Here is a 21,739-nt window from a genome sequence, read left to right on the forward strand (position 1 = left end):
TGAGCGTTCTGTATTACTTCCTGACTGTGAAAATGAGTGGCTCTTCTCTGTCGCCGGTGCCGGCTGAGTATTAGTCTGATGCTTTAGAGCTGCCGCCCCTTATTCCGATGCTGCATATGCCTTTAAGAGTTCAATTACTGATTCTACATCAATCCTCTTTTCGAAAGGGCTATTCTACCGTACTTTATTAGATACAATACCTGTTAGAATCCAATACCAATGCCTTCAAACCAATTGTAGCTATATGCCGAGCCAGCCACTAAAGAGCCAGACGACGAGCAATCTTTAGAAGCATCTTAAGAAAATGCACCCATCTGTGCACGTAGAATACGAGAAGCTATCCTCCTCAATTAGAAGCTCGTCAACGCCGTCTACTTCTGCTTCTGCTTTTTTCCAGCCCCGCTAAGCAGCTAGTAACGCATCAAGCTCGTCGAAATATAGAGAGCTTGTACTCTCTTTTGTGGTATCAAATAACCTACCGCTACGCCTTGTAGAAAGCCACTCATTCTGGCAATTAGTTCATTATCTAAACCCTACGGTTTTGCAGTTAGTAGAACTACAATCAGACGGGATCTATATCGTCTATTCTGCTATCATAAAGCACGGCTTCAAGTAGAGCTACAGCAGCATGTTATAAATGGTGGACGACTAGCAATAACAACTAATACTTGGTCTACTCGGAACTACTCTAAATACGCAGCAGTTACTGTGCACTAGATAAATGATAATTGGCAAATGAGAACTACGATACTTGACGTTATACACCTTCGAGAGCCGATCCACTCTAGTGAATACCTCGCCGAACAGATGATAAGTGTAACAGATGATTATAATATTACGCCTGCTATCTTCACAGTTACAAGAGATAATGCCTACAAATACAACTATGCTATTAGAGTATGAGAAACTAGCATCGACGACCCCTATTTCCTTGAAACAACTGTAGGATTTTACAGCAAAAGCAGGAGACATACGCTGTATTAGGCATATTATCAACATTGCTGTTTAAGCTGCTTTAGCTTCCTTAAAGGCAACACCTAACAAAAGGGTTGAGGTATACTGGCTTAAGGTTAGGGCTGCGCGAATACCAACTGCTGCTGAAAACGAAATTGTGACTGTTCTTGCTAAGCTCCGGCGTCATATATATGTATTTCGGAACTGCTGCAGATAGAAAGATGCCTTAAAGAATCAGTGTAAAGCTATAGGTATTTCAGTCCGTCAGTTGACACTTGATATGCCAGTCCGCTAGAGCTCAACTTATCAAATGATTGATATAGCTTTAAAGCTTCAGGTTCCGATTACAGCTTTATGCGCATCACAGCAACTTGATATTAGTATAAGGGATATTGCTTTAACAGCAATAGATTGGGCTACGTTACATGACTTATTAAAGCTATTCTATATCTTTATCTGCCTAACTAAGAAGCTACAGGGCTCTTCTTATCCAACTCTCAACTACGCTGTTCCACAGTATATGAGAATGATCAAGAAGCTTGAAGATATGAAAAGTGAGCTACTAGAACGCCCAATTGCTAATGCTACTTTAATTGCATTAAGGAAGCTTAATGATTACTATACTCTAGCTACGAATCAGGAACAGAGTCACTCTACAATTGCAACAATTTGTAATCCTCGGTATAATTTTAACGTTTTCAATATCATATGGAAAGACAGTACACAGTCGATCAAAAAGAACAGGGCAAAGGCATAGTGGCAGGACTGCTTCTACCGATATTCAGGCCGCGAGTCTGATATTCGAGCAGCAAACATTATTAATAGTATTAAAGATGAGGATCTAGATCTAGAGCAGCAAGCTATGAGTATCGATATAGACTCAGAAGACGAGCTATACATATCGCAAAGCCATCACAATACTGAGCCAGAATGGAAACAATGGATGAAGGAGCCGACAGTTGGTAGGGACACGGATATTCTCAAATATTAGCAGAGTAAGCAATTCCAATATCCGTTGATTGCTTCTATAGCAAAGGACCACCTAGCTATTCCAGCTACCTCAGCGGACTCAGAACGAGTATTTAGTGTTGGCGGTGATATTATCACAAAGAAACGGAACTGATTATCACTGTCTACACTTAGATATCTACTTTGCTTATGGAATTGGGGCAGTGTGGGGAATAATATGATATCATGATATATTGTCAGAATTATGGTATATGATATTGTCACCATATTACATCTTGCGATATTGTATCACGCCATACACAATGCGCGCACTTGTCAGATTGTACACTTGCCACAGCGACGTGCATGGGTTTCTTCCCTTGGCTTCCGACCACTACTTGCCCTTATTTCTTGCTCTACTTGCTGCACAACGTCCCTTTCGTCCTGTAGCTCCTGTGCTACCTGTTGACTAAGTGATCCTCCTTGCTGTAGTCGTGTTTTTTTAGCTCTCCGGCGCTTGCTTAGCACTTCATTTGCCTGTCGCAGGTTTTGGTTCTCTGCTTTTAACAATGCTAATTGATGCATTATTTCCGATGCACCCTTTGTAAACTGGTCAACAGCTGCATAGATTGAGGTTGGAGAGCTATTTTGATGATGCGCAATTCAGTTTTTAATGAAAGTAGACTGTGATACAGCTTCAGTTGGGTTATTTGGTGTCTGAGAAACCCATGGTTGAGCGGTGTTTGGGCGAGAGGTTGGAGGTGTTGGCGTCTTAAACCTAAGGTCAAGTGTAGATATTACACTCTCAGGGCTAAATGGAAGAAGCCCAGCACCTCGGAACCCTCCCTGAATATTGCTTTCTGTCATTGCAATGTTAAATGCAGCGTGGAAGGCAGGAAAGAAGTCATCCTTAGTAATGTGAATAATATGAGCCCGCATCATATCTTTAATTTGCCGACCGTAAGCTCTCTTTAATGGGCCAAAACAGCCAACATCAAGTGGTTGGAGTATATGGGAAGAGTGAGCAGGCATACAAAGCGTAATAATGTTGTGTTCTTTGCAGTACTCCTCAAACTTGTCTGAGTGGTGGCTCTCATGACCATCAAGGACTAACAAGCGATAACCACCAACACTCCGGGGCTTTGTGTGCTTCTCAAAATGCTGAATCCAATCCATACCTCTCTCGTTTGTAGTCCAGCCATTTGCAGTAACAGCGATTACCCAATCTGCTGGAAATCCACTATTCTCATACCAAGATGCAAGGTGGTTTTTACCTGCCACAACGACAAATGGCGGCACTGCCCAACCTTGAGAACTAACGCCTTGGATTACTGTAACCCATTCCCGATTGCCAGGCTGCACCTTTTTTGCCTTTGCCCGCCTATCTGAGCTCGTTACTACCGTTGCGCTTGAGATGACGCCCATCATAAACCCAGTCTCATCAAAGTTGTAGATATCTGCATTGTTGATGCCATACTTTAGAATTGTGTTCCATACAAGCTCAAACCAGCCACGAATGACTTCTGGATCTTCGCACTTAGCCCTCTGGTAGTCGTATTTTCGCTGGAAGCGTGTCCGGAGCTCTACATGGCGCTTAACAAAGTTTGAAGCCCAACGTGACCCGACGCGTGGCGCGTCGCGTGTTGCAAGTAGTCGATTTGCCATATCTTCAACAATAGACAACTGAGGAGGGAACCCTTTAGCAGCTAAGTCAAGTATATACTGAACAAGAACTGATTCCTCTAGGTTACTTAATTTCCGTAAGTTGGCTTGGATATCGCGTCGTGAAGGTACGCCTTGTAAACGGTGACGTAGCTTGGGGTGGTCTACGGAATAGATCCTAGCTGCAACTTGAAGGCGCAAATTTGGGTCGCGTTGCATAGCTTGGATAGCTTGCAGTTATTTGCTTTCATCATTTTTATGGCGCATGTTTTGTTGTGGAGGAATTTAACATTTAGTTGGGGGGGTTGGTCACCGCATGATTTTGGCACTTTCGCTTGTTTGGCACTTTCGTTATACATGCACGTTATATCATAATATTAATATGGTGATATAGCAATATATTACAATACTAACAATATACCTTGCTGTCATCTACTCTCGACCCGTCGTCACTAATTCAATTATCTACCCAAGCTGTGCCTCCTCCCCTGTACCAGGATTTTAGGCACTCTAATGCCTCAACTGACTCAACTCCAAGCCTATTCCTTCTTACAGTAATTGTGAGAGCAGCACTGGAAAATAGGCATTAAGGCTCAGCAGACATCGCTGGTATTGACAGTATCTCTAATGCCATCACCGCCAGGTTGGGATAGGTTGCACACTGTGCTGGCTCCATCCACCGGTGTAATGGTGGGTGCACCAGATATGAGAATCTAGCCACCCAAGGAAGGGATGAATTTACTAAGACAACACACTGTCTTAGGAAACAGAGCCAAAGGGTTGTAGCTTAGACTATTCCACAACGCAGCAATCAGGTGTATGATGTGGTGAAGTGGTTTAGACAAGTTGCAACAAATGTTGAGTCTGAGAACTCAGGGGTAAGTCAGAGGTTAGCACCTCACTGACTTTTCAAAAACAGAGAATAACAAGATCAATGCTTGGAAGCTTGGAAAAGACGTAGAAGTATGTGCTAGTCGATTTACTGTATTGCCTGCTTGCCCTTTCTTAAGGAAAGGGCAATCCTATTTATGCCAAAGGAGTGTAGTTCTCTCATTTTCCATGACTTTCCATGACTAACCAGGCTTGGTAAATGTATTAGAAATCAAGTGCGACCCACAACTAGCTTGCTAATCATGTAGTGAACGTAAGAGAATCCCATAGAACCATCTCTTGGGTTCCTAGCCTATAGGAAGTGAAAAGGAGGTCCAAGGTCAGAGTACCTATAGACAAATTATGTCATAACTTAACCAATCTTGTGGGTAACTAAGGAGCGATGACGTGTAATGAATCATAGAGGGTTGTAGAAGCTTCTAGAGCTATCGTTCATGTTCCTAGGCCTCTAGTTGGTAGAGATATGCCATGTGGTAGTATTGACCCACCCCCTTAAGGAGGAGATTTTCTTAATAACTTGTTCAATGAGTGTCCAAATGATATGCCGTGATGTATGTAGCATAAACAGATGTAGTAGAAGAGTTTGCAGCAATCGTTGAGTAGTATTGCTTCTGTTGTTGGTGTGATAAGCCAAGATATGTATGGTGACTTGTAGGTTTGAGGAGGAGATTTCTAAGTTTGCTCTTGAGTTTGATAGCAAACTGAGTGCAACGAATGTCAGTATGACAACCAGGACTTTGGGCCAACTTCTGGTGTAATACCTGCCAGGCAATACTTGATATACTCACCAATAACTGGTGGCTGCCACCTCTTCTGCTCAAGCCAGATTTGATGCTCAGTCTTCTCCTGTACTAGCTCATTTGATGGCATTACTAGTTGAGGTGTTGGCTTGTATTGCTCGTCCCAAAATAGCTGCATAGATGCCTTTGCTGTTACTATCCAAGTGCTCTCCCAGTTGTCTTCAATCCAAGTCCATTTTTGAAATGGTACTAATACCATTTCTGCAATATAAGCTGGAGATCGTTCAGTCAGGCTATAGTACTTGTCTAACTTAGACCAGGCTGAATTGATACAAGGGCTAATATGAGAATCGTTGATATACTCAAGTTTGCCAAGTTCAAGCTGCTCAAGTAGAAATTCCATTGTTGAGAGAATATGCTCAATTGTTGCCCTTTGGCCCTCTGTTGCTAGTGTTGCTTGATGAAAGAACTTAAGAAAGTGGTGGATATTTGTTAGTATGACCCAGTCCTCATGGGAGAGCCAATCAGCCTCAATATCCTTTCCAGTTTGATGGCAGAATAGGTCAATTGCCAAGTGTATATGCTCTTGGATAGCGCAGTCAATCATAGCATACCAGGAGTTCCATCGAGTCTTGTTATCCCTGACTAGACGCTTTCCAGAACTGATGACAAAGTCAGCAATTCGTTGTGGAGATCTTTGAATATATACTACAATATTATGAAGCTTTCCAAGAGGACCTTTCTGATGCCATCTCTCCATTTCAAGCTCAGAAGGAGTATCAGAACTGCCTTGATTGTTCTCTTGTGATAGGGCTTCTTCTTCAGTTGAAAAGAGAAAGGCCTGAGCAGTTAAATTGATAATATGACCATTACAACGAAGTCAGTGGTGAATTGGATTGTATTCGATTTGATACTGTTCCTGTAGTACTAAACAATATAGTTAGTTATTGGTAATAGCTATTTCTAAGAGGAATAACTTGCAGGAAGAAAGCGCTCTCATCATAGTTTCATTGTTCTCAGCATTGTCCATCATAAAATAGCCAACCTTCGAGCAATTCCATACTCTTCAATAATTCTCATAATTAGTCTTGCCTGATTATCACCAGTATGTCATCCTTCCAATTCTCTCAAAGCTAGAACTGACTGTCGGAGGTCTCCATTATCTGCAAAGTAGTGACCAATTATACCGAGAAGCGCTTTAGAGTTGGTAGAGGTCCATAGATCAACTGTGAAATGAATCTTAGACTGCGCAGATTGAAGACCTTGTTGTATACGTTGCCTCTCCAATTCGTAGGCTGTGAGGGTCCAATTTTTGATAGTGTGGTGGTCTGTAGGCAGCCAGGAATTGATGCCGGGATTGAGGAAGAAGAGAAGGTCTCTAAATTCCGAATACTCTACCATTCGAAATGGAACTGAACAACGGGAGATCCATCGTACAAATAGCTGTTCGAGTGTTGCTGGGTTGATAGTAGTAGTAGAAGAATCTAGACATCGACACTTTTTCTGGTTCTCTTCTCCATGTCGAAAGGCAGATTCAATACTAAGTTGTTGAGAGATGGCACGTTGCTCTTTCTCCTCATCTGTGATGTTATGCTCTGTTTGTAGATGTTGTGCAATAAATGCTGTACCTCCAGATTCTCTACTCTCGTGGGCAGTATTGACATCGCCAGTAGACATATTTGCCTTGAATATATATAGTATTTACTGGACCAGGCATATGCTTCCAAACAAATGAGGTACGAGGCCGTTTCGTACTTCTAATTGACTCTGTTGACTGGGTGGATTGTTGAGTTGCAGAGGCAGGTATTGAGACGTGAGATTCAACAAACATATCAGGATCTAACATTGAGGGAATAGTTGATTCTGGTCCTAGTGAGGCCATATTGCGTTGGTAATAACTAAGGAGATAATTGATAGAGATGGTGGGAGTGGATTTGATACTGAAAAATCAAAAGCAAATATTCGGAAATTGAAGAAAAAAAAAAGCAATATTAATACTGTGATATTATGATACATATCATGATATTCAGCTCTAATATTAAATCACATGATATTTACATAACGTGGTTTATCAGTACGTCGGACATATCAGTACCTCGGACACTTTTCCCGAATTTCCTACCCTCTAACTTCACAACGCGTTTTTTCCACCTTTTATTATGTCAGTGATTACCCAAGAAGCAAAAATCATTCTAGCTATCGAGGCTATCCAAACATCAAAAAATCTAAGTCGTCGGAAGGCTGCTAAGCTCTATGAAGTACCTCATTCTACACTCTGCGACAGAATGAACGGCCGAACTACTGTCTACGAACGCCGGCCTGCAATGATGAAATTAACTATACTAGAAGAGGAGGTGGTTATTCGGAATATACTTGATATGGATTCAAGAGGATTTGCACCCCGGCTTGCTGGTGTAGAAGATATGGCAAATTTTATACTCGAATCGAGTGGAGGGAGGCGCGTTTGGAAGCTCTGGGCCCACCGATTTGTACAACGACGTCCAGAATTAAAGACGCGTTTTAATCGCGTTTACGACTTCCAAAGGGCCTTGTGCAAAGATCCTGAACTAATTGGCGCGTGGTTTCGACTAGTGGAAAATATGAGGGCAAAATATGGTGTTTTGGACTGCGACTTCTATAACTTTGACGAAACTGGGTTTATGATGGGTGTGATTTGCCCTGCAATGGTTGTTACCCGTGCAGATCGACTTGGCAGAGGTAAGGCAGTTCAGCCAGGGAATCGGGAATGGGCTACAGCGATTGCTTGTATCAACAGTGACGGCTGGAGTATTCCTCCATTTTTGGTAGTTAAAGGCAAGAATCATCTTGCAAATTGGTATACAGATGGCGGCCTTCCACACAACTGGGTTGTTAAACCGACAAGCAATGGATGGACAAACAATGAGACGGGTCTAGAATGGTTGAAACACTTCGACAAACATACTGCTGTTCGTGCAAGGGGTCCATATCGAATGCTGGTGTTAGACGGGCACGAGAGTCATGAATCGGCCGAGTTCCAAGAGTACTGCAAGGCACACAACATTATAACTCTTGGACTACCTCCCCACTCGTCTCATTTAACTCAGCCACTTGATGTCGGGTGCTTTAGTGTGTTGAAGCGGGCATATGGTCGGCAGATTGAGACCTTCATTAAGGCTCATATCAACCACATTACCAAGGTCGAGTTCTTTCTCGCCTTTAGAGCAGCATATCTGGAATCCATGACAGCCCAAAACGCCCAGTCCGGGTTCCGCGGAGCTGGCTTAGTGCCTTTCGACCCGCAAGCAGTGCTTTCAAAGCTTGACGTGAGGTTACGGACTCCAACTCCCTCTAGACCCTCTACTGCCAACACCAACCCTTGGGTCTCCCAGACCCCTTCCAACCCAACTGAAGCTCTTTCACAAACAACCCTCGTTCGAAATCGAATTGCCCGTCACCAAGGAAGCTCGCCAACTCCACTCTTCGGGACAGTTATTGCATTGGCAAAGGGTACGGAGCGACTAGCACATGAGAACACCCTTCTGTCTGCTGAGGTACGTACCCTTCGAGCAGCCAACGAAGCCCTTAGCAAACGCCGCAGGGCTAAAAAGGCTCGTGTCCGTGAAGGAGGTGCACTTATAGTAGAGGATGCACAGGCTATTATCGCACAGAAGGATGTGGATGAGCAGGTACGACGCGACGTACGTGCTGTTGGGGGTAGTCACAAGGAGGGGCAACCGTCTAGGCGATGCTGTGGGATCTGTGGAAAAGCTGGTCATAATGCGCGAACTTGTCAAGAAGCTATAGATATGTCTAGTTCATCTGATTCCGCTTAGTTATAGTTAATTTAATATGTTATGGTTGATTTATTGATATTCAAAGTAGAATGCCAATGAAAAGTGTCCGAGGTACTGATATGTCCGACGTACTGATAAACCACGTTACCTTATATTATATTGGCAATATATCATGATATTGAATATCGTGATAATATCATGATAATATCGTGATATTCCGAATATTATTCCCCACAGTGAATTGGGGTGTTATATCACAAGGCGACGACAAGGACAGCGGCGACGATGCAGATAATGAGAGTTAGAATAGTAAATACAGTCAATTTCTATTTTATATGCGAGTACTACTCACAGTATTCGAGTACCGGTATTCGAATACCGGTACTCGAGCTTCAATTTTGAGTACTCTACTCGAGGTTGATTGAGTAGTACTCGGAGCGGTATTCGGGCAACACTGGCAATTGTTGAAAATAAGTACTCTGATTAAGACAAGTGGAAAGCCTGTTTTTCTAACTCTTAGAAATGACTCTAGCTATATAGGCTTCTAAAGGAAGGAAACCAAAGAAATTCACATCTTAAAGTCTTTATCAATCTGAGTAAGAACGAAACAAATGAAAATTAATGTGAATATCAAAACTGAAGTGTATAGAGACATCTAGAATCAACAGTAAATACTATAAATTTCTATAAACATCATTCTTCACCTTTCACAAGAAACAGACTGCAAGTAGTGAAAGGGCTAGCTTTGAACGAATATCGTTAATCGAGTGCCCATCTCTGGTCTAACAACCGCAGAAGGATTTATTACTTCTCCTACCATGGAATCTCTGCGCCATTATACTGGTGGAGCCCAGCAGCATTCTCCCAGCCGGCTACCTTGATATTTACAAACTTTCCATTCAGCTCGGACCTGTCCCTGTCGAGCACCTCAATCACCGCCACTCCGCCGGTTTGGGCATCGAGGTCTGCGTATGGGCCACCCTGGTCCGTTCGACACCACTGATTTCGCGTTAGCTACACATGACGAACTGCTCCAACATGGATGTTTGCTTGGACACGTACACCGGGAGAGACAGCGACAAAGGTAAAGCCTTCGTCTTCCAATTCGCAGGCAAAGATGGACATCAGGCAATTGAGTGCGGCCTTGGAGACACGGTAGCCATGGTCAGGAGAGATCATGAATCTCTTGGTGTGTGTAATTGATCCGACAATCGAGCTCCTGTTGAAGAACATCAGCCATCTTTCAGCTTCAATTGTTGATATACCACTTACACGTTCAGCACTGTTTTCTTGGTGCCTTCCCTCAGCAGCGGCAGGAATGCCACGGTTATCCGGTGGACAGCATCGACATTGACCTTGAATGCGTTCTGCAAGGTCGTCGCCGCGGTCAGAGGGGTGGGAGTCATGCTCGCAATGGCAGCATTGTTGATGAGGACGTCGAGCCCACGGCCAGCCAGCTTGTCCTTGACGTCGTTTGCGGCGGCGGCAATGCTGGCCTCGTCTGATACCTCAAGCTTGACCACCACCACGCGACCCTGCGACTGAGCAATGACTTCCTGCAGAGCCGGAGGAGGGGCACTGCGGATGGCGGCGAAGACGGTGGAAACCTCGTTGGCGGGCTTCTGCAGCAATGCTTTCACCATCTCAAAGCCCAGGCCACGGCTGGCTCCAGTGATGAGGTACGACGCCATGGTGCCGTCGTTATAGTGATGGTGTTGTCGTGCCGGCGTCTGTTCTTCTCACCGAGACCACTGCCTTGGTGTGGTGATATGGGCACGAGCGATATTCGTATAATGTCTTGATAAGAGTAGGAATCTCTTCTAATGAACGGTTTTGAACTCGGCCATCGTTGCCGGCCAGCCATTAAACGAACATCCTGGCACAACGTTATCTCCGTTACGTCCGCTACACCCGCGCCAACCAGGTAAGGTAGGGATGCGATAAACACGTGTATACAGTCCACTCTCGCCAAGACGATGTCGGATTAATCGGGGGGGGAAGCGGTTTGCGCCACCTCGAAGCGAGAGGAAGCGGTTTGCGCCACCTCAAAATTGCGACCGCAAGTACCTAGCCATAGTAATTTGTATGTAAAGGTACTTACAAATTCAATTCTACGAAATTATCACTTCTTCATTCCCACTCTCACTCCCACTCCAACGCCCACTCCAACGCCCACTCCCACGCCCACCCTCACTCGCACTCTCATATTCGCTCCCAGAATCAGCTTCTGGGTCAGTAATTGGGTCCTGCAACTCCGGAGGAATTGGGAAGCCCGATTGGGTGAGCTGAGCCACGCTTTTCTTCCGGAGGCGCTCCTGTTTCCGGGCTTCAATTCCTGCCCGGCGGAGCTGCTTCTGGGCTCGCTTTGCAGCCTGGCTCAGCTTCCGGGCTTCAGCCGTAACGAGCTTCTGGGCTCGGTTTGCGGCCTGGCTTAGCTTCCGGGCTTCGGCCGCAGCGAGCTTCTGGGCCTGAAGCTCGGCTTTCTGCTTCTGAAGCTCGTGGGCTTCAGAAGCCCGGAGCTCACCTCCACACTGGAGTCGGCCCCGAGCCCGCTTCGTCTTCGAGCTCTTAACCTGCTGGCGAATAGCCCGTAGGTCGAGCTCCTGGAGCTGGCCGGCAGCTAGAACCTGGGAGGCCCCAGTAACCCAGTTACTGTAGCTCTGCCGCGAGGGGCTACTGAAGGCCTCCGGAAGCCGGTCTTTCCAGCGTTGTAGGCCCTGTTCTACGCCCTGGAACGTAGTGGGTATAGGGGTAATAGGGCGTGGTTGACTCAGGACAGCTGGCGCAACCCGTGCAAGGCCTAACGAGGCATGATGGGTTCTACTGCCTCCGCCCGCAATGCATCTACTGCACATGCAACCTAGCGAACATGAAGGAGCACTTGCAAGTAGAGCATAGGTTAAAGGCTGCGCAACAGAAGACCATGCATGGCCAGCTGTGGAAGGAGTGCGAGCTACAGACATACTTTAAAGGCGGTAATTACGATTCTCAGGGCTTGGAGTGTAGAGCTGCTTTACAGCTCGGGGGACCATAACTCTCTCACCTCCTGGAATTCCGATCCTAAAACCAGTTTCGTCCATATTCCAGATTGACTCTGGTTTTATACCACGCTGTAGTACTAATGCTGTGTACTCTTGAAACCACTTAATAACAGTAGGCTCCTGTTGAGCTTTCGTACGCTGTTGTGCAATAGGCTTTGTAGTAACAAAGTGAAACTCTATAAGCTCATTCCGTATATATTTAGTGAGCCAGCTCTGTGACGGTGGAGGCAGTGGGCTCCGTAGGTGGCATACTGCCCCGTAAACCATATGCCTATTAGCCCCTAATCCTAGGTGATACTGCTCTAGAATCCAGGCCTTTAGGGCTTCTGTTTGAGCTGTAGAAAGCACCCTATTCTGACCCCCATTTTGGGTAGTTCTGGTGGTTCTAGTGGTTCTTGTGCGGCTGATTTTTGACCGTATAGTCGACCTTGGGATCTTAAAAATCTGACTTGCAACAGCTACAGATTCAGAGGGATTTGCTGCAAGCCATTCACAGGCATCTGATAGAGAAGTCCCTTCCATTAAATGAATTACATTTAATTACTATATAAATTACTATGGGGGGGAATGCTGAAGGTTTTGGTAAGGAGTAGCGGTGAATGTATGCAAGTTGAGGTGGCGCAAACCGCTTCCTCTCGCTTCGAGGTGGCGCAAACTGCTTTCCCCCCCGATTAGTCGATAACAACGCTAAGTCGATATTTTTTTTAGCACCAATTGATTTTCGCACTCAATTCTCGATATTCGCGATATTGACCTTCTGACCTTTAATTATCGACTTATCCAACTCTATTATGCCTCGAAAACACACGATTACACTCGAACAGCGCCGTGCCCTTCGATATTAGGCACACAAACAGCACCTCAAACCCTCCTAGAAAGCCTGCATCAACTGGTTTCTTCACAAGTTCAATCATAGGCTCAGTCAATCGACAATATCAGATAGCCTTAGTAACCGCTTTAAACATCTTGACAACTCGACAACAACTAGACAACGAAATTGAACTGGCCAATGGCCTCAACTTGAACAAATTCTCTATGACTTTTAGCGACGAATTGATAGCTGCAGTGGCTTTCTGTCACGATGCTCTCCAAGCCAATCACCTCAGGGCATTAGAAGCATTTAGAGGGCGAAATTGAGGCAATTCAGCTTCATTCCTTGGTTTAGGAGACATTAGATAGGTGGATTACATAATACTTGGCATTTCAATATAACGATATTTTCACTTTTACGATATTTACATGTGTCACCAATTGTATCGACTTAACGGGAGTTGACTGTATTTTTAAATCCCACACACCTTAAAAATACAAATCACCTGTTTGTATTGATACATATAGGTAACCCTAAAAGGCTTTCCAAGTAACACGTTACAGTATTGTAAAGAATACTATATTGAGTTGAGCACGAAGCTCCTATCTAAGGAAATACTATCTACTTATATAGTGGCGTCGTGCCTCATGGGTAATCTGGATAGTTGGCGGACAGCTAGATATTCAGGATAGTTCGTGGATAGCTCAACTATCCAATATCCACTAGTTTCTGCAACTATCCATTAGCCCCGTCACATGGCATCCTACCCCGCTTCCCACTGTGACTCACACGTCACGTTACTAGGCCCTGGTCCTGTAACCATGACATCACGTTACCGTAGCCGTAACATCCTTACACTCCTCACACTCCTTACACTCCTTAAACCCCTTACACCCCTTACACCCCTTGCACCCCTTACACTCCTTACACCCCTTACACCCCTTACACCCCTTACACTCCTTACACCCCTTACACCCTTACACCCCTTACACCCCTTACACCCCTTACACCCCTTACACCCCTTACACCCCTTACACCCCTTACACTCCCTTACACTCCTTACACACCCCTTACACCCCTTACACCCCTTACACTCCTTACACTCCTTACACCCCTTACACCCCTTACACTACTTACACCCCTTACACTCCTTACACTCACCCCTTACACCCCTTACACTCCTTACACCCCTTACACTCCTTACACTCCTTACACTCCTTACACTCCTTACACCCCTTACACCCCTTACACCCCTTACACTACTTACACCCCTTACACTCCTTACACTCCTTACACCCCTTACACCCCTTACACTACTTACACCCCTTACACTCCTTACACTCCTTACACCCCTTACACCCCTTACACTACTTACACCCCTTACACTCCTTACACCCCTTACACCCCTTACACTCCTTACACCCCTTACACTACTTACACCCCTTACACTCCTTACACTCCTTACACCCCTTACACCCCTTACACCCCTTACACCCCTTACACTACTTACACCCCTTACACCCCTTACACTCCTTACACCCCTTACACCCCTTACACTACTTATACTCCTTACACTCACCCCTTACACCCCTTACACTCCTTACACCCCTTACACCCCTTACACTACTTACACCCCTTACACTCCTTACACTCACCCCTTACACCCCTTACACTCCTTACACCCCTTACACCCCTTACACTACTTACACCCCTTACACTCCTTACACTCCTTACACCCCTTACACTCCTTACACCCCTTACACCCCTTACACCCCTTACACTACTTACACCCCTTACACTCCTTACACTCCTTACACCCCTTACACCCCTTACACTACTTATACTCCTTACACTCACCCCTTACACCCCTTACACTCCTTACACCCCTTACACTCCTTACACTCCTTACACTCCTTACACTCCTTACACCCCTTACACTACTTACACCCCTTACACTCGTTACACTCCTTATACCCCTTACACTCCTTACACCCCTTACACCCCTTACACTCCTTACACTCACCCCTTACACTCCTTACACTCCTTACACCCCTTACACCCCTTACACTACTTACACCCCTTACACTCCTTACACTCACCCCTTACACCCCTTACACTCCTTACACCCCTTACACCCCTTACACCCCTTACACTCCTTACACCCCTTACACCCCTTACACTACTTACACCCCTTACACTCCTTACACTCACCCCTTACACCCCTTACACTCCTTACACCCCTTACACCCCTTACACCCCTTACACTCCTTACACCCCTTACACCCCTTACACTCCTTACACCCCTTACACCCCTTATACCCCTTACACTATAGGTCTTGCTTATCTTTGATGCATGTGTACTTGGTATCACAGTCAGTACATAACATCAATCTTCTGTTGGGTATCTCTAAAATGCCTAGGCTTGCCGGATGACAAGATACAAACTGATCCTCTACAAGCCAAAACCAATGCGTCAACTCAGATCCCTCGAGATGTGGGGCCATCTGCCACAAACGGTTTGTCAATGAGCAATATTGAATACAGTAAGCAGCCTCCCTCACTCTCACAGAAAAGGATTACCATGTAATCAGGCATGACTTGGCGATTCGAAAATGGGAATTGCCAACCAGGAACAGTACTCCTTTGTCTCGACCCCCTGTACTTCAATATCAAGTAGAAAATTTTGTTGAGAAGAGTGGCCTTTGAGGTCGGGTCGATTATCTGTGGCGCGACTCCCGGCACGGTTGCTTGCATTGTCGGTCACAGGACTCATTGCTGCTGGCCTCGTTCTCATTGTGGCCACAACGTCGCTCGAGAAGCGTCGCATTTACATTAGCCTGATATCAGCTGTCTACACCATTGCCAGTATTTCTGCTCGGCAGCGTATTTGCTGATTGCTGGCTACTCTTTGTTGCTTTTGCCATTGCGCAAGTTGGAGCTGGCAAATATGCTATACTTATTGAGAAATAATCCGTGCTGTGAGCCGCATCACGTGCCTTTAAGACTAATCCAGATTAGTCGAGAACACCCATATAATCCACCTCTTAGTGTAACTGTTGTATGTAGATACCTTAGACTGAAATCTGGCCTGACTCGATGTGTGTCCACAGGCTTATGTAGCCTGTGGAGAACCTGAATCAGTGGCCGTTTTGGCAAGACTATATAGTATGCGTAGCACCTACTATAGGTAGGTAGTCAAGTCAACCTGTTTACCGCCGACCCTTATATATGCAACAGTAACCTAGATCTGTAGTCAAATACACCACCATTCTGACTCCAAATCTTCTAACAATACTTCACATAACAGCGCAGCACCGGAGTCGCAAGCCTGTACACATTCGCCCTCTGTGCCTCATTCTTTATCATCATGTACTACATATCGGTCTGGTTCTAGGCAATCTGTGGTGAATCAGCGACACACTCTGGCATTCAAACGCTGCATCTCACCATTCAACAAAGCTACTACGTCCCATTCATGTATACGGCTGCGGTGCTGGCTATAGTCGGCGCTGGCAGCATCTACACCTGCAAAGTTGACACGTCCATGGCCATGACATTCATCAACAGATTGATGAAAGGCATCAAGCAAATACCCAGCCTAGCTTATAACTATGGCCTGAAGCAGACATGCATCTCTGTCCTTGGTGCGGTCGGCGTGGAGTAGAAGAACGTAAAGCCACGGCTGGCTGTAACTGATACAGAACAAAAGGCTGAGTGAAAGCATTGGTTCCCAAAACTTGATATAAAGGTGCATAATGGAATGGAATGGCTGTTGTAGTCTCCTAAACATTAGACTTCAAGCAAACAGAACATTTACGTTATCAAAGTGTTGTATCATCCATAGCGCTGTATCCCCTCGATTCAGAAATGGCTAGGCTTGTCATGGGAAGTCCTCCTTCATCGTAGTCGTGATAAGCGGCGTATCGGAGTTGCATGTTCTGGTATTAATGGTCGCATCATTGTCCAAGTAACGGACATTCTGCAGATGAGAATGCAAGCGAAGCTAATCCATTTTCAGCTCAAATACTCAAGTTCTCGTACCCCACCTCAGCTTAGGGGTGCGGATGGTGTGTGCTTGTTGCAGGCGTATTACTGGTAGGCAGCAACCTCCCCCCAATTGTTCTCTCCCTTCTGATTCTCCTCTGGCTTCAATTCTTTCCTCTTTTTCGATTTGCCTCTTCTGCTGTGCATTCATCATCGACATCATGGCGGACAAAGTCTATTCTTCCTAGGGCTCCCCACTCCAGCCTCAATCCAATCCTTGTTCGACGACAATTTTCATTCTCTTCAGTCCTTCTTAGGATCTATCCCTCCGTCGACTCCTGCGCTGTCGACTCTTGCATACATTGCTGGCGGCATCGTGCTTCTGTACCTGGCGTACTGGTGGGCACTTCCCAAGCCCATTCCAGGCATCCCTTACAACAAACCAGCCATCAAATTACTGCTCGGCGATGTTGGCTCCATGGTTAAGCACATATCGAAAACGCAGGAGGTTCACGATTGGATGAGCGCGCAGAATGTCAAGTTAAACTCGCCCATTGTTCAACTATTTACTCGTCCCTTTGGCCGGCCCTGCGTTGTTGTTACCAACTACCTCGAGGCACAGGATATCCTAGTTCATCGTACCAAGGAATTCGATCGCTCCAAATTCATTGCTGATGTCTCGGGCGGCATCGTGTCAAAGAACCACTTTGTAATGCAAACTAACGACGAATTCAGAAAGCATCACAAATGGGTGCAAGGCATTATGGCAACTGGATTCCTTCAAGACGTCGCTGCTCCTTACATGTATGAGGCTGGTCAGGATCTGCTGCAGCTCTGGGAGCAAAAGGCGAGACTTGCAAAGGGTAGAGCCTTCGTCGCGTCACATGATGTACATTGTACCACTATGGATGCGGTTTGGCCAATTGTCTTTGGAGCTGATCCAGTGAATAGCAACACAAAGGCTCAATTGCGACTCTATACTACGATAAAGGACGTGGAGCTCCCCAACAGCCTTACGGAAGAGGCCGTGTTGCCTCGAGCACCGCACCCAGAAATGGTACAGTCCTTTTTAAACCTTATGCATAGCGTGGAGGCCTGTATCAACACTGGTTATTAAGACAGATGGCGGCGCTGAAGAAGTCCATCAGGAATAAGATGTTTGATGAGGTATGACACACCTGTCTGCTTTGTTTCTCCTCTATAAGGTCATTAACGGCTGCAATAGATTCTTGGATTCACCATTGGTGCGCAAGACACAACCTCGACATCCATTACCTGGGCTCTTAAGTACCTTGCTGACAATCCGGATGTCCAAACAAAGCTGCGGGCTGAGCTGCGAGGCGGACACGCCGATGCGGCTTCAGAAAGGCGAATGCCAACCTTTGACGAAATTACCAAAACCCAGATTCATTACAGAGATGCTGTCATTGAGGAGATCTTCCGTTGCTCTCAAACAGAAGCATCAGCCATTAGGACAGCGGTTGTCGATACAGAGATCTTAGGGCACTTCATTCCCAAAGGCACAGAAGTCTTCCTGATGGGCAACGGACCGAGCTTCCTTTTCCCCGAGTTTGAAATCCAAGACTCTTTGCGCACCAAGTTATGCCTCGAGTCCAAGGGCAAGGTCGGCGCGTGGAAACATGACAACATGGCCAGCTTCAACCCGGACAGGTGGATGGTGCAAGGACCGAGCGGCAAGTTGGTGTTTGACGCCGCCGCTGGACCTATGCTTACGTTTGGTCTCGGCGAGCACGGTTGCTACGGTCAAAGAATGGCATATCTTCAGATGAGGCAGCTTTTATCATTGATTGTGTGGAAATTTGAACTATATCAATGCCCAAAGGAGTTGAGCAGGTATGCGGCCTCTGACAATATGGCTCATTCGCCGCAGTTCTGCTATATTCAGCCTGCAAAATTTGTGTATTGAGGAGTTCACTAGAGAGCGTTGTGGTGCTCCGACAATTCTGACAGAAGATAGCCATAGAAAATGTCGTTAACAGTGCTAGAAATTGTTGGGGAAAACAGACATTCCTGTGGGATATGGTGGACTTTTACGCCCAAAATGATGGGTAATCCTCGTAAGACCGTCCAACTTCCCAGCTGGTTTACGGGTGAGACAGTGGCGCCATACTATTGGAGCCACTGACCCAAGCCCACAGCTTGTCAGGGTTTCGGGGGTTTCCCCCAGGCCTACAAGTAGCGTATGTAGGCCCGTAGATTAGGTAGTAATTCAATCGATATATATACTCTACAGTCATGACGCGTTAAGTCGATACTCGATTCACGTTACGTCGATACGTTTTGCTGGCCTCAACCCCCCCGTCCACTACCAAAATACGTTCGATATCTCAATATTTACGCTATCTCAATGGTATTTATGGGACCTGAGCTATCGACTTAACGGATTATGACTGTACTTTACTGTATTCTACTGTGAAGCTTCTGCTCCGTTGCCCGAAGAGACTGATTACAGTTGCCGGAGATTATCACACGAATTTGTGTGTGGCTCCCCATATTCCTGAATTACCTCCAACAGAAATATTGCTCGTATCTTTATCACGTGCTAGCCAGGGTATATTTATTGATATGTAAACTGTATTCTAATCTCACTTCAAATACTACGATGTAACTATTGATGCGTCTAATATGGTATAATAGTGGTCGGAAGCAAAGTGTGCCACTTCGAAGCGAGAGGAAGCAAAAGTGCGCCACCTCAAATTGCGACCGTAAGTACCCCTCCATAGTAAATTGTATGTAAAAGTACTTAAAAATCCCATTTTACAAAATTATCACTTCCTCATTCTCACTCTCACTCTCACTCTCACTCTCACTCTCACTCTCACTCTCACTCTCACTCTCACTCTCACTCTCACTCTCACTCTCACTCTCACTCTCACTCTCACTCTCACTCTCACTCTCACTCTCACTCTCACTCTCACTCTCACTCTCACTCTCACTCTCACTCTCACTCTCACTCTCACTCTCACTCTCACTCTCACTCTCACTCTCACTCTCACTCTCACTCTCACTCTCACTCTCACTCTCACTCTCACTCTCACTCTCACTCTCACTCTCACTCTCACTCTCACTCTCACTCTCACTCTCACTCTCACTCTCACTCTCACTCTCACTCTCACTCTCACTCTCACTCTCACTCCCACGCCCACTCCCACACCCACTCCCACACCCACTCCCACGCCCACTCCCACCCTCACTGGCACTCTCATACTCGCTCTCAGTTTCGGCTTCTGGATCAGTACTTGGGTCTTCCAACTCCGGAGGAATTGGAAGGCCTAATTCAGTGAGCCGAGCCAGGCTCTTCTTCCGGAGGCGCTCCTGTTTCCGGGCTTTAATTCCTGCCCAGTGGAGCTGCTTCCGGGCTTCTGTGGCAGCTAGCTTCTGGGCCTCAAGCTCGTGAGCTTCAGAAGCCAGGAGCTCACCTCCACACTGGAGCCGGCCCCGGCCCCGGCCCCAGCCCTGCTTCTTCTTCGAGTTCTCAACCTGCTGCCGAACAGCCCGTAGGTCGAGTTCCTGGAGCTGGCCGGCTGCTAGAACCCGCTCAGCCCCAGTAACCCAGTTATTGTAGCTCTGTTTTGAGGGGCTACTCCAGGCCTTCGGAAGCCGCTTTTTCCACCGCTGTAGCCCCCGTTCTACCCCCTGAAAAGTAGAGGGTATAGGTGTAATAGGCCGTAGTAGGGTAGGTGTAGTAGGCTCTATAGGCTGCGTAGGCGTAGGCTGCAGGCGTGAGTATGTACGTAGCTTTTCAAGTGCTGTATTACAGCTTATTGGCCAGATTCCAGCTTTCTGGAACGCTGATTGTATGGTAGGCTCCTTAAAGGTATGCTCCCGGATCTGTGGGAGATCTCTTATAAATAGGGGCAGGTTGTAGGTAATGTCCATTTCCCATATGGAACGGAGCACAGCCTGCCTATGCCAGTACTTATATGGCTGGAATACTCCCACGTCTAATGGCTGTAAAACGTGTGTGAGATGTGGGGGAAAGGCATATAAGACGATGTAGTGTTTGGCAGCCAATATGATAAAATCTTGGCTTGTGTGGCTTACATGAGAATCAAGTAGTAGAACCTTAGGATTTCCCGGATCATGTGGAGCAGTAAGGTAGAAATCAAGTGCGACCCACAACTAGCTTGCTAATCATGTAGCGAACATAAGAAAATTCCATAGAACCATCTCTTGGGTCCCTAGCCTATAGGAAGTGAAAAGGAGGTCCAAGGTCAGAGTACCTATAGACAAATTATGTCATAACTTAACCAATCTTGTGGGTAACTAAGGAGCGATGACGTGTAATGAATCATAGAGGGTTGTAGAAGCTTTTAGAGCTATCGTTTATGTTCCTAGGCCTCTAGTTGGTAGAGATATGCCATGTGGTAGTATTGGCCCACCCCTTAAGGAGGAGATTTTCTTAATAACTTGTTCAATGAGTGTCCAAATGATATGCCGTGATGTATGTAGCATAAACAGATGTAGTAGAAGAGTTTGCAGCAATCGTTGAGTAGTATTGCTCTTCTTGTTGGTGTGATAAGCCAAAATATGTATGGTGACTTGTAGGTTTGAGGCAGGGATTTCTAAGTTTGCTCTTGAGTTTGATAGCAAACTGAGTGCAACGAATGTTAGTATGACAAGCACCTTGTTCTTACCCCCTCATAGCTACTTCTGCTTCTGTTTCTATGACTACTTCTGTAGGCGACTGATGCTTAACTGTATGCTCAACCTAGGAACACAGAAAATCCAGCTAGCAACACTTGCAGGTTCAGAAGGGTTTTCTGCTAGCCATTCATAGGCAATTAATAGGGGAGTCCCTTCTATTAATTGAATTACATTTAATTACTATATAGAATTCTATGTACTGTGACAAACCCCGTCTGCTTGCCCCGTAATGGTCGACCTTACCCGTAGCGATGCACGAGTGTA

At 45.9% G+C, this 21,739-nt stretch overlaps 4 protein-coding genes across 4 annotated transcripts; 1 reads left to right on the plus strand and 3 right to left on the minus strand.

The window, feature by feature from the left end:
• Positions 1-9,633: 9,633 nt before the first annotated feature.
• On the minus strand, positions 9,634-10,883 carry VC83_08093 (uncharacterized protein). The gene is made up of 3 exons (XM_024471654.1): positions 10,244-10,883; positions 10,034-10,190; positions 9,634-9,970 (listed from the first exon to the last, which is right to left on the minus strand). Exons 1-3 carry the CDS (start codon positions 10,660-10,662, stop codon positions 9,785-9,787), a joined length of 762 nt encoding a protein of 253 aa, XP_024321182.1. The 5' UTR covers positions 10,663-10,883; the 3' UTR covers positions 9,634-9,784.
• Positions 10,884-11,082: 199 nt separating this feature from the next.
• VC83_08094 (uncharacterized protein) lies at positions 11,083-11,934 on the minus strand (the record flags this gene model as incomplete). The annotated part of the gene is made up of 1 exon (XM_024471655.1): positions 11,083-11,934. One exon carries the CDS (start codon positions 11,932-11,934, stop codon positions 11,083-11,085), a length of 852 nt encoding a protein of 283 aa, XP_024321187.1.
• Positions 11,935-16,298: 4,364 nt separating this feature from the next.
• VC83_08095 (uncharacterized protein) lies at positions 16,299-18,734 on the plus strand (the record flags this gene model as incomplete). The annotated part of the gene is made up of 4 exons (XM_024471656.1): positions 16,299-16,472; positions 17,115-17,864; positions 17,930-17,974; positions 18,033-18,734. 4 exons carry the CDS (start codon positions 16,299-16,301, stop codon positions 18,732-18,734), a joined length of 1,671 nt encoding a protein of 556 aa, XP_024321188.1.
• Positions 18,735-19,585: 851 nt separating this feature from the next.
• Positions 19,586-20,707, minus strand: VC83_08096 (uncharacterized protein; the record flags this gene model as incomplete). Its single annotated transcript, XM_024471657.1, has 1 exon — positions 19,586-20,707. One exon carries the CDS (start codon positions 20,705-20,707, stop codon positions 19,586-19,588), a length of 1,122 nt encoding a protein of 373 aa, XP_024321185.1.
• Positions 20,708-21,739: the final 1,032 nt, after the last annotated feature.

The sequence above is a fragment of the Pseudogymnoascus destructans genome, assembly GCF_001641265.1.
Source record: "Pseudogymnoascus destructans isolate 20631-21 unplaced genomic scaffold scaffold_21, whole genome shotgun sequence".
Lineage (NCBI taxonomy): Eukaryota > Fungi > Ascomycota > Leotiomycetes > Thelebolales > Thelebolaceae > Pseudogymnoascus > Pseudogymnoascus destructans.

What these genes read in the sequence shown, in the direction of transcription:
- VC83_08093 (XM_024471654.1), bottom strand. Translation starts at nt 10,662, where the DNA reads ATGGCGTCGTACCTCATCACTGGAGCCAGCCGTGGCCTGGGCTTTGAG. An exon ending in AAGAAAACAGTGCTGAACGT is followed by an intron (nt 10,191 to 10,243) that starts GTAAGTGGTATA and finishes GTTCTTCAACAG; the next exon opens with GAGCTCGATTGTCGGATCAA. An exon ending in TTGTCGCTGTCTCTCCCGGT is followed by an intron (nt 9,971 to 10,033) that starts GTACGTGTCCAA and finishes ACGCGAAATCAG; the next exon opens with TGGTGTCGAACGGACCAGGG.